A 12979-nucleotide genomic window follows, 5' to 3' on the forward strand; every position below is an offset into this window, starting at 1 on the left:
TGATTTAAGATGGTTTATTAAAAATAGTTTGAGGACTCCAATCAAGGCATTCCACAGTAATGTTTCGGAGAAATTAGAAGCTGTAAATTTAATGCATGTGTGAGCACGTCACCTTCAATAAGGGAATAGTGTAGATGGGTTGTAGAGTGGTTTCACAGGTCGGCGCAACATCGAGGGCCGAAGGGCCTGTACTGCGCTGTAATGTTCTAATTCTAAAAAATCGTAGTTCAGCATCTTGTAAATTAAAAAAAATACAGAAAATGCTCCAGAAGTCAGTGAACATCTGTAAAGAAAACAGGGAGCAACTCAGGCTCATGTCCTTTCAAGTGATTGTTTTGTGGACGTTGGTGCAGAATTCTCTCACTTCTGGTCCACAGTAAAGCCAGGCAGTTGTTCCTTCCTCAAATTGGCTGGGATGATAAAATGACTGTTGAGTTGTTTTTAACTTCTACGCAAGGGTTTGAGTGTGAGTGGACATTACTTCCAGAGAGGCCTGTGCTGGAGTAGGATTTACAGACACACCTGTTGGAATATAATATGGACTTTCCATGTAATTAGATTCAGTTAATTGTTTCTTTTGTGTATTACTCTTATGGTCTTGCTTATCGGTTGTGTCATTTAGATTTGATTGTATTTGTACTTCTGGGGGCTCACAAGATGGGTCAGAGTATTTGATCAGAGGTGGTGAAAACAAGTTGGAATATTGCATTCTGGGTATGTATGTGGGCTTCAAGGTATTTGGATATAGAACATATGGGGAGAATGGTGCTGCACAATATGTTTGCTGAGGTATTATTATTTCAACATAGCAACCTGTTTCTGGATCTAGCAGCATTTTACGTGGGAATTGTATTGATGCTTCAACAAAATAATGTTTCCCAGTCTCTGGATCAATAAGCATTTTCTTGTCCACTGGGGAGTACTGAAAGCATGGGAATTGGGGATTGGCTATAACATGAGGAGATTGAGGGACCTTGCAACACTTTTCCACAACATTTGGAGTTTGCCTGGTTGGAGGAAACGTTAGCTGCTCCTGTTTGTGAGGGTCTAGGCTTTCCCAATTGTGTTGGTGAGAGCTAGTTGTTGTTGAATAATGACCGAAAGGGTGAAGAGAGGCAGGCATTTGTATTTGAGGAGATGCCTTTGGCTTGTGTTCTTTAATAGGCATGGTCAGATAATTTACTTGGTCTGACACTGATGCTTCTTGTTGACTGCTTGCTTTGCTCACTGCCACTGTTTTCACTTCTAAGAATTGTTGCTTGGCTTGGTCACCAATTGTCTTGGTGGATAACTTAACATCAGGATTAATAGAATCTTGCAACTTCACGTTCAGATTTGTAAAGTTTAAAGTAGCCTGTGAAGTCGGTAGTTTATTAACTGTTGCATTTTGAATATCATCTGAAAATGCTGATTTGTCATGAACATCTTGGGTTTCAGTTTCTTGGAGTGATTCTTGTGATGAAATGTTAATAGTTTCTGGACAATTTGATGATCCCGGAGAAACAGCACTGCTTTCTGTAGTTTTGACTGGTATTAAACTAATGTCATTTGGGAATGAGACCTGCGCAGGTGAAAGGTGTTCACCTACAACTTTGCTAATCCTGCATTCTGAACAGCCTTTAGTAGCATTTTGCCCTCCCTCCTCTGAAACCGTTGAAATTGTATTGTTATCCTTGAATGGTTGGAATTCACTAATGAATGTTAACCCAAATTTTTCTGTTGTTGGTATCATTTCAACTTTGCATGTATCTCTTAGGGTGTTCTGATCGATTTTAAATTCTTTCTCATCCTTGTTCTGCAAACAATGATTCAGCAGATTGTTTTGACCTTCCATTACATTGTGGATCTGTTTGTTAAGATTATTAATTATAGGTGATAATTTACCATTTGAACCAGAATCATACAAAGATTTATTTTCATCTTGCAGCCCTATTTGCAACTCATTTTTATGCTTATTTATGTCTGGTAATATGTTACTGTCTTCAGTTTTCAGAACCAATGCATTCTGATTATCTTGGTCAAGTTCTATGTGACCTTTTGGATCATCAAGCAACAAATTGGCACTTTCTACATTAAGAGTAGAATTTTCAAACAACTTGTCCAGATCTTCCAAACCGACCTGAAGTTTGCTTTCCAGTTCATGCTTTTCAAGTGACAGTGTGGCCCCTTCATTGTCTAATGTTAAATTTTCTGACATTTTATTCTGTTTTTCCAATCTTAATTGAATTTCTTTCTTATGTGTATTTTTTTTTATAGGTGTTAAAGCTTCTTCATCGTTTTCAGTTGATTTGCTTAAACATTCATTTTGATTTTCTAATCCCATTGTAAAATACTTATTCGGGTAATTTATCCGAGATGACACACCCAAGTCTTTGTTCCCGTCACTTGAATTATGGAATATTCCATTTTGATTTTTCAAACTAACTTGAATATCATTTTGAGGATTGTTTTTTTCATTTGACAGTTCAACATGCTCGCCATCATAATTAAAAATCCCCTGCTGATTATTTTGAATTTCCATCTTGGTTTGATCACCCTGTTTATGTTCACGCTTTCTTTGTGAATAATCTACATTTCTGTTTAAAGGTGAATTCCTTAAAAGCGTAGTTTTATTTTGTGTTCTATCTGAAATCCCTCCTCTTGGCTCACCCTTATCAAATGCCATGGAAATATCTTTGTTGTTTGAATTAGACTTTGTTGAAAATTCATTTTCATTTTCTAGTTCACGTTTAATATCTCTATGAGGCTCCATTTTGCTCAATGACATTTCAGTGTCTTCAGAAGATGTGGCGGAACTTGATAAATCAGTATTGATATCTTCCAGTCCTACCTGGAATTCATTATTTCGTTTACCTTTTCCAGGAACCAATTCAGTGATTTCACTATTGAGCACAAAATTGGTTGAGTGGTTTTTCTGAATTGCTGTTCCAACTTGGGCTTTCATAAGTGATAACTTAGACTCTTGATTATTTGAAATCGATAAGGCTTGGATTTTCCTTTCAGGTGGCATTATATTAGCCAGACAAGTCAAATGAGTATTTACTTTGTTTTCATTCTCGTTTATAGGGTAACTTTTACAACCTATTCTTTTTGCAGAAATTACCTTGTTTTTCTGTTTATTAAATGAAAGAGGTATCTGGTAGTCAGAGGAAAATATCCTCAAAGTATTTGAACTTCCTCTACAGGCCCAATATTTCTTGTCAACTGTGACACGGCTGTTATCACCTTTGTCAGTTTTGCTGCTTATTGATTGGCATTGAATGAAGATTGGTGATAGTTTGTGCTGTGTTGCTAGAAGTGGTTGCTCTGAACTAGAAAGATTGTGAATTTCTTGTGGCACATCCGATTCAGCTTTGACGCTACAGACCATCGAAGGACCATAAGTACTTTGAACCAGTTTTCTCACATCCCTGACATGATAAGGAGGGCCTTTTGTTTTGTTTTTTACCGTTATATTGTCTTTTATGTTAGACTGTAAACATTTTTCTTGCTCCAGTTCAGATTCAAATTTAAATGAAGTAGGAAGAATCTGATGCATGAGGTCAAGGCCAGTAAGGTTAGAATCCAAGGAAGGAGATAACTCTTTGCCAATACAAAATGGGCTGGTTTGTTTCACATTTGCTGATTGAGAGCTGTGCAGCAACTCTGGTGATTTTAACACAAAAATGTTGTTGCTTGTGTTGATTTTGCATGGGGTGTTACCCAACTGAACACCACTGGTTTTGATTTTATATGGTGCCTCTTCACTTTCCATTCTGTTATTTACTGTCATGGTTTCTTCAGCAGCATGTGACATGAAATCTGCATTTTCATCCTCTAAGATGCATGATGCATTCATATTCTTCTCCTGTCCTGATGTATTAGTGTTAAGGCCATGTAACATGGGGCATGGTTTCTCAGGATTCAATTCAAAGGTTCTCTCTGTGATAGTTTCATTTTGGCTGTCGATATTACTTTCACTCCAATTTCTAAACACACTGGTTCCGCAGCCATTGAGGATATTTGGGTTCTTCTTCCCATCCCTATTCAGACTACCTTCACAACTTGAACAACTGAAACTGTGTTTTTGTCCCATCTTTCTATTTTTCTCAATACTTGTATCATTTAATTCACAACTATTCTTTCCGAATTGGCCTTGGATGAAATTGAAAGGTTCAGATTTTGAAACAGAATCTTCAAGATCAATTTGTTGTGAAACAATAGTAGGACGGTCAAAATCCTTCTTTTTCACAAAGATAGCAGCTGGGGAGATAACAGAGTTTGTATTCTTATCTAATTCATGTTCCATTTTGAGGCCTTGCTCAAACTGCATTTTCTTGGATATCACATTTGCGATAAGGTAAGATGCAAATTTATTCCTTGACAACAGTCCACCTGTGGTTGTTGCTCTATGTAGCCCCTCATCAATACAGCCTTCATTTTTCACATCTGTGTTTTCCACATTATCAAAGTTATGTAAACATTCTGAAGTTTCCTCTTTATTCTCAGTTTCAAATCTTGGATCCACACAGACGCTGGAATTAATGGTGCCTCTTGAAGTAAAGACTTTTAGTTCACTCCTCTGGCGTTTTCTGAGTTCAATTTGTCGTTTTCGGACTGTTCTGTTTGTTCTAAAATCTTTGTTTTTGGCTTGAGTTTCCACAATCACGTCAACACACTCACATTGTTCTCTGTCAAGTGAATCATCAGATAACACAATGGTGCCTTCTTCAGCTTCAGCCGGTAAAGTACAAGCTGTGTTGCTGGAATCTGAGCACTCCTCATTACTGTCAAAAACACCAGTGCAGTCTAACCCTGTAATGCAAGTTGACAATCTGTTTGTTTTGTGGCTTGCCTCTGACAAAGGTGATGAAAAATCAATGAATGCTCTAGAATTATAAATGTCAAGGTAATCATCATTCGGACAGGACAAACTTCGAAAAGCCAAAGCAGTTAACTTTTGAACCTCATAATCAGTCTCATCTAACTCACTTGCCACACTGGATGTTTCACTCGTACAATCAGCTCTTTTACCATTAACACATGGTTCATTTTTGAAACTATTTTCAAACTTAGCAACTTGAAACAATTCTTCAGTTTTGTTTAAACCAGGCTGCAGATAACAGCTTGGGGATTCATGTCTATTTACTCCAGTCTTCTGAACTTTGGTGAGCTGCGCTAGGCTATTCCTCTCTCCAGTTACGCTATTCTGGGCTATGATTGACAATTGAACCTGTTGGTCTCCATTTCCTTTACAGTTCTTGATATCTGTGTCCTTAACTGATAGATCATATTCAGTGGATTTGTCAGCTATCTCTTGGGTATATGAATTTCTATTAGAAGTTAACAAAGTATCATCAGGTACCACAACACCACAGCAAACGTTTATTTCTTCCTGAGGGCCAGAGGTAGTTTCATACTCGAAGGATTTCTTTTCATCGACAATTTTTGTGATTGCTCTCTTATTCCTTTTACAATTGGAGTTAACATCAGACTCACTCTTGTTATCGAATCTACTGACGTTCAGCTCTCCATCTAACTCATAGGCTTCCCCCTCAGCATTTAGTCCACCCAACTCTGTTTTATGCTTATTCACAACTATTCGCTCCTGATCTTTACAACAATAAGATTGAAGTCCTGTTGAACAAACATTTATACTGTTCTCATTTTTAGAACTATTTAATCGGTCACTGCTTTGTTCTTTTTGTGCATCAACTAAAACTGGGGACCTGCCATTTTCAGGAACACCTTGATTTTCATCATAATCTGCAGGAAGTTCTTCAACATCCTCAAATGGTCCACTACAGTCACTGAGATTTTCTAAGCTCTCAGAGCATGCAGCTGTATGATAGGAACCAGAAGAATCACAAGGAGTATCATCGGTCTTGGAAAACAAAGGTGATTCTGATGACATTTTTCCTGTGGATATGAAGTCGCCATGCTCAGGTAGCTGGTCATTATTTACAGATTCAGAATCAGCAGGCAGTCCAATGGGAATTGTATTTACTTTAGGCTGGCTGCACCCCTCTGTCAAAACCCAATTAACACACTCTGTTCCTGCAGCTGTATTTTCTGAAATTAAACTCAAGTCTGTATTTGAGTTATTTGAGAGGTTATTGGACCATGTTTCAGAAATAAAATTGGAGCCAACTTCAGGCTCATCTCTTTGGTTGCACACATTTTCTGAGTTATTTCTTACAAATGGAAGTCCTACATCCAAATAACTCATTTTCTTAGTCCTATATAAATATTTTATATAATGTTCCCATACAAGTTTCAAATTAATACTTCTCTAAACTTATTTTTGTGAAAAATGTTGCCAGTAGAAAAAGTTGATTCTTTAACTGCGATCCAATTATTAGGTCGGGTATTTGAGTAATTTTTCTCACTAACTCTCAAGTCATTCAGAATTCTGGAAAAAAAAACATAATTAATTGTAGCAAGCATGAAATTAAGCAAAACTGATGTAAGTACAATGAATTAACAGATGCTGGGTGGTACAGAACTTGAGTATTAATGAAAAGTAAGACGAGACCAAAACTTTTCATCTTGAACTCATCAAGACAAGCACAAGATCGCAACAATTTATACAACAGGAGAAAAGAATGCGGATTGGTCAGCAAGTTCACTCTGATTGGGTGAGGCATTGCTATGGAGACAGCAATAGGGAACTCCCCAAGCTCCCGGATAATTCAAATATGATGCAAGGCATGGATTTATTTCATGTGTTTCCAAAGTTATGTCTACACCTTTTTCTCCTGTAGTGTATTTTTTTCTGATTCTTTGACATTTAATATTCTTGCCCTTGTTCTGTTGAATGCAAGACATGTGCAAATGTGTGTACTGTGTATGCAATTATAAGGGACACAGGATATATAAGTGCTGGGTGTGGAATTTATATTCCATGACATGTATCATATAACTCCAACGTGACAGGGTGGCAAATCAATGTAGGTTGCATCAAAGATCATTCAAATGTGGTACTCAACACCTAACTTAAAACCTACTTTAAGATAGATCTTTTATACAGATAAAAACACAGTATTATAATTGTTTGGAGTGCTTTGAAAGCGTATTTCATATTTTAAGTAATGCAAAATAAAAGGAAGCTTGTCAACGCACTCATAATACACCACAAATTCCCTGGCTGCTCCCACCATAATGTTACTATCTTGAATATGTGAGCATGCTAAGACTTTCAATTGGAAGTTTGATCTCAAATGGGTACATTGTGGGTATGTATGGCCAGAAATGAAGCACTGTAATGTTAAGGTTAAGTGGATGACCCAGCAGAATTCTATGACATAAAAGGCATATAATGTTTTTCACATCCACCAGATATCTTAAAGTACTCCACAACCAGTGCAGTAATTTGAATTATAGTCACTGTTGCAATGTGGGGAATGCGGCAGCCAATTTGCACACTGCAAATGCCACACGCAGTAATGTGATTATGATGAAATAATCTGCATGTGTGATGTTAATTGTGTAATAAATATTGGTCATGACTCTATGGATAACTCCCTTACTCTTCTTTAAAATAGTGTCATGTGATCTTTCACATCCACCAGAATAGGTGGACCCTCAGTTTAAAATCTCATCTGAAAGACAGCACCTCCAACAATGCAGCACCACCTCAGTACTGCACTACAACATCAGACTTTATTTTTGCCCTCAAGTCCTGCAGTGAGATTGGAACTCAGAGATTCAGAGGAAAAGTGCTACCAGCTAAGTCCCAGCTGACACACATACATGCGAACTGCTAAGCAGGCTCATTGGGTAAGTTATTTTTGGCAGTTTCTTTAAAGTGTGCCATCTTACTCTGCATCTGTTTCCAGGACTGGCAAGTAATATACTCAGCATTGAGCTTGACTGCCAACTTGTGCTAAGCATACTTTCTCCGGAAGGTTGTATCATATAGAGCAAAACTCCTTGAACTCCCCTCGTGTAGTTAGGTGAGCCATCAAACTGCAAACTAGAGTCCATTTCCTACCTACTCCTCCATATTTGTTATAGCAGAGTGTTTCTACTCCCCCTCCCCCAGGTAAGCCATGCTCTCAGTACAAGCCACAGGTTGCTTACATAAAATCACATTCCTGAGAGAACAAAGGATAAGTATGGGAAGTTTAGGATAACTTGGATAACGACGGATATTGTGAACCACGTAATAAAAAAGGAGGCTTTTGTACAGTCTAGAAGGGTGGGGACAGTCAAAGCCCTTCAGGGATATAAAGAAAGTAGGAAGGTACTTAAGTGGGAAATTAGGAGGGCTAGGAGGGATCATGAAAAGTCCTCAGGAAGTAGGATTAAGGTGAATCCCAAAGCTTTTTATTCATATGTAAAAAGCAAGAGGGTGGCCAGGGAAAGGATTGGACCACATAAGGGCAGTGGGGGGAATCTATGTGTTGAGCCAGAGGAAATGGGTGAGGTACTAAATGAGTACTTTGCATCAGTGTTCACCAAAGAAAGGGACTTTGCGGAAGGTGATTCTTGGGTAGGGTTTGTGGACAGTCGGGGTCATGTTGACATCAAAAAGGAGATATTGGGTCTGTTAAAAGATATTAAGGTAGATATGTCTTCTGGGCCGGATGAGAATTACCCCAGAACACTGAGGGAAGCAAGGAAGGAAATTGCTGAGGCCTTGACTGACATCTTTGTATCCTCATTGGCTACAGGTGAGATCTCAGAGGACTGGATAACAGCTAATGTGATACCGCTGTTTAAGAAAGGTAGCAGGATAATCCTGGAAACTATAGGCTGGTGAGCCTCACGTCGGCAATAGGTAAATTATTGGAGAGAATTTTCAGGAACAGGATTTATACCCATTTGGAAACAAATGGACACATTAGCGATAGACAGCATGGGTTTGAAACTTGATCGAGTTTTTGATGAGGTGACAAAGATGATTGATGAGGGGAGGGCAGTAGATGTTGTTTACATGAGCTTCAGTAAATCTTTTAATGAGGTGCCTCATGGCAGACTGGTACAAAAGGTGAAGTCACTTGGGATGAGAGGTGAGGTGGTAACTTGGATAAAGAATTGGCTCGGTCACAGAAGGCAAAGGGTAGCAGTAGAAGAGTGTTTTTCTGAATGGAAGGTTGTGACTAGTGGTGTTCCACAGGGATCTGTGCTGGGGCCTCTGTTTGTGGCATATATAAACGATTTGGACGAAAATGTAGCTGGTCTGATTAGTAAGTTCGCGGATGACACCAAAGTTGGTGGAGTGGCAGATAGTGTAGAAGATTGTCAGAGGATACAGCAGGGCATAGCTAGGTTGGAGACTTGGGCAGAGAAATAACAAATGGAGGTTAATTCGGACAAATTGAGGTAATGCATTTTGGTAGGTCTAACATTGAGGGGAAATATACCGTAAATGACAAAACTCTGAGGAATATAGAAAGTCAGAGAGATTTGGGCGTGCAGATCCAGAGATCTTTGAAAGTGGCAACACAAGTGGACAAGACAGTCAAGAAAGCATACGGAATGCTTGCCTTCACTGGACGGGGCATCGAGTATAAAAACTGGCAAGTCATGCTACAGTTGTATAGAACCTTGACAAGGCTGCACTTGGAATATTGCGCACAATTCTGGCCGCCACACTATGAGAAGGATGTGAAGGCTTTGGAAATGGTGCAAAGGAGGTTTACCAGGATGTTGCTTGGTACGATGGGTGTTAGCTATGTGGAGAGGCTGAATAGACTTGGACTGTCTTCATTAGAATGACAGAGGGTGAGGGGTAACCTGATAGAGGTCTACAGGATTATGAGGAGCATGGATAGAGTGGATGGGCAGGAACTCTTTCCCAGGGTGAAGGGGTCAGTCACCAGCGGGTAGAGGTTTAAGGTCTGTGAAGCAAAGCTTGGAGGAGATGTACAGAGGCAGGTTTTTTTACGCGGAGAGTTGTAAATGCCTGGAATGTGTTGCTAGGAGAGTTTGTGTAAGCGGATACATTATTGTGTTCAAAAGACATCTTGACAAATACATGGATAGGATGGGTATAGAGGGATACGGCACAAGGAAGTGCTGAGGGTTTTGGCCAAGGGTGATATCATGTCCGGTACAGGCTTGGAGGGTCGAAGGGCTGTTCCTGTGCTGTATTGTTCTTTGTTCTATATTAAACATACTGGCAACAGGAAATTATATGTAAAAACAATTTTAATTTATGTAGTACCAGTAATATAATGAAATGTCCCAATGTGGTTGAAAGAGCGATTATCGAACAATATCTGTCACTGCTGAAGATACAGCGGCCAATGGTGGAATGAAAAAAAAATTGGGTTGTGGACAAATCAAAATCTCAGGAGTACAGAGAATATAGGCCTGTAGGGCCGGAGGTTACAGAGAAGGAGAAGGCCGAGAGAATGGGTGGATCTGAAAACAAGGATCAGAATTTTAAAGTTGAAATTTTACCAGACCAAGAGCCAATATAGGTTAACAAGCTCAGGGATCGTCGATGAATGGGACATTAAATATAGACAGCAGAGTTTTGTATGAACTCAAGTTTAGGAAGGATACAAGGTTGGGGTGGGGGGGGGGGGGGAGGTTTGACCAGGAGAGTTTTGGACTTAGGCAAGAACAGAGGATGTTGGAAAAACTCAGCAGGTCTGGCAGCATCTATCAGGACAGAAAGAGAATTTGATCCTGGCTCTGGGTCACTGTCTGTGTGGAGTTTGTACATTCTCCCTGTGTTTGCAGGGGTTTCGCCCCCACAACCCATAGGGTAGGTGGATTGGCCATGCTAAATTGCCCCTTAATTGGAAAAAGGAATTGGGTACTCTCAATTTATTTTTAAAAGGGAGAGAAATCCATAAGCTCTTTGTCTTATGCTGGCAGAACTGTTCAGTTTTCCCAGCATCTTCTGTTCTTGTTTTAGATTCCAGTATCCACACTGTAATTTCCTTATTTTAGATTGGACTTGGCAAGTTGAGAGATAACAAAGCAGAGTCAAGCAATGTAGCTGGTGTTCAGTTAACATGATGGGCATAAATTCCACCACAATCCATTTAAGCCTGAAATAGTGAGCCATCAAAAGAAGAGTTCGGGTAAGTAAGTTTAAACTGAGGAAGGTTAAAAGTGGTGTACCCCAGGGTCAGTGCTATGTTCACTTCTGTTCTCAATTCATATAAATGATTAGACTATAAGGGAACGATCTTGAAGTTTTTTGGTGACACAAAATAGTGAGCAAATCTTCAAAAGACTGTAGGACAACCTACATCAGGAATTTTCTTGGAGCTTTTCCCATTCCACCACAAGAATTTTAGCAGTTCAGTTCTGCTTACCCACGATGTCCATCAGGGTATCTTCGTTAGCTGCATTCATCCATAGCAGGGTTACCTACAAATCACACAGAAAGTTTACATCCAATATTCCTACTTATTTGCAGATACATCTTTCTGATTTGAACCAATCTCAGTGTTCCACTTTTTCATTTCTCCACCAGTAAGCCAGCAGTGCTACAAACAGAACATTCCAAACATTCATGCCCACAAAATTCAGTCAGGACGAACCAGTGAGTAAAGAACATTTCCACACTGGCATCGCAGTGCCTTGCCCAGCCTGGTACATATCTGAAAGTTGCAATGAACACACCTAGAATTGGTCCTTTCATAAATCACCAACTTTAAAACTGATATAAACTAAAATGCAAGCATACCTACAGATATATTTTCAACATTTTCATTAATTGAATAGTATGTTTCTATTTTTTGCCTTTACTGTCTGGTTCAATATATTGATATTAGATGTCAAATAAAGGCGACTAATTCCAGATCAAATTAATGTTATTTTCAAATGTTTAAACCTTTGTGTTTATCGTTGGGTTTATCACACAAAAACATACAAGTGATTCAGTAGTGGAGGAAACAACATGACGTAATATTTATAATCTTTCTTCCCATTGAGAAGCTCGGCATTAGTATTCAAATCTAGATAACTTGAACAACATCTGTGTCAGAGATAATTTCATAAAACATATAAATATAATTTTGATAAATTATCTTCATTTCTAGAGTTGTATTCATGCTTATATCAGTATTATTGATATCATAATCTATGCTGGTAATCAGCAAGGGTAAACATTTGTACAGACACTGGGTTCAGTTAATCCACCATTAATGCAATATTAAATTACTTACGAAGTGTGGAATCATGTGAAAAAGACATTTTACCTGGTATGCAGGCATTGGCAGTTATCTTCACAATTAAATGGAAAAGCTGAGCATGCACATCCTTAACTGATGAATCCAAGAAGCATTTTCAGTTTTCAGCTTGAAACCTTCCAGTCTGATCGGAGGAGTCGATGGTGTCAGCAGCCATCCATTTCGAGACTGAGGCTGTCACAAGCCCTGCAGGTCAAAGGCTCCATGTTATAATTTTAGTAGAGGAAGCATGCCAGCCCTTGACTTGCAGCCAACACAAATGTGCATGCATCCAGTTCTTTACTCCTGTAGCATAGAGCTCGAAGATATATATAATCAAAATACTGTTCCTCATGTTAGATTTGCTAATCTGTTATTATGCTGCATTCTGAAATGGTTGACACCATTGAAATATGTAGCCAAAGCTTCTGCACTATTGGTACAACAAATTCCAAATACATATTGAAATAAAAAGCTACCAATTCAGAATAGGTGTTAATATTTCCCAAGTACCAATAATCTGTGTTAAACTGACAATTTTACTTTTGATTTTTCTCTGAATGAATCTGTCCTTTTCTGTGGTGAGGGAAAGAGTTATAGTTAGCAGCAAGTGTCAAATCCACACACACACAACAGAATATGAAACCTTCTGCTGGATTCATCATGTGAATAGCTAAATTTACCCTCAGCTAGAATAACAACCATGAGCAAATGCTACTTCAAGTAATTAAGAAATGTTAAAATCACACTTCACGAATAGGTGCTGACTATTGTTTTGTATGCTTAAGGAGTTCATTGAAAGAACCTAAGTGTTGTTTTTCCATATTAACAATCTGCAACAGTACTAATGCACATGCAAGCAG

General features: G+C 38.7%; 1 protein-coding gene across 5 annotated transcripts; it reads right to left on the reverse strand.

Moving 5' to 3' along the window:
* Positions 1-12452, reverse strand: LOC119965210. 5 transcript variants are annotated; one of them, XR_005460456.1, is made up of 4 exons: positions 12147-12452; positions 11259-11313; positions 6278-6391; positions 4782-4794 (listed from the first exon to the last, which is right to left on the reverse strand). XR_005460456.1 is itself a non-coding variant. In XM_038795653.1 (3 exons), exons 1-3 carry the CDS (start codon positions 12159-12161, stop codon positions 449-451), a joined length of 4416 nt encoding a protein of 1471 aa, XP_038651581.1. In that variant the 5' UTR covers positions 12162-12351; the 3' UTR covers positions 1-448. The 5 variants fall into 5 exon arrangements, 2 of the variants coding, with proteins under 2 accessions (XP_038651581.1, XP_038651580.1); XM_038795653.1 differs by lacking the exon at positions 6278-6391 and having other exon boundaries at positions 1-4794; positions 12147-12351; XR_005460455.1 differs by lacking the exon at positions 6278-6391 and having other exon boundaries at positions 4662-4794; positions 11193-11313.
* Between the last annotated feature and the right edge of the window lie 527 nt (positions 12453-12979).

Source organism: Scyliorhinus canicula, chromosome 4, assembly GCF_902713615.1.
Source record: "Scyliorhinus canicula chromosome 4, sScyCan1.1, whole genome shotgun sequence".
Taxonomy (NCBI): Eukaryota; Metazoa; Chordata; class Chondrichthyes; order Carcharhiniformes; family Scyliorhinidae; genus Scyliorhinus; species Scyliorhinus canicula.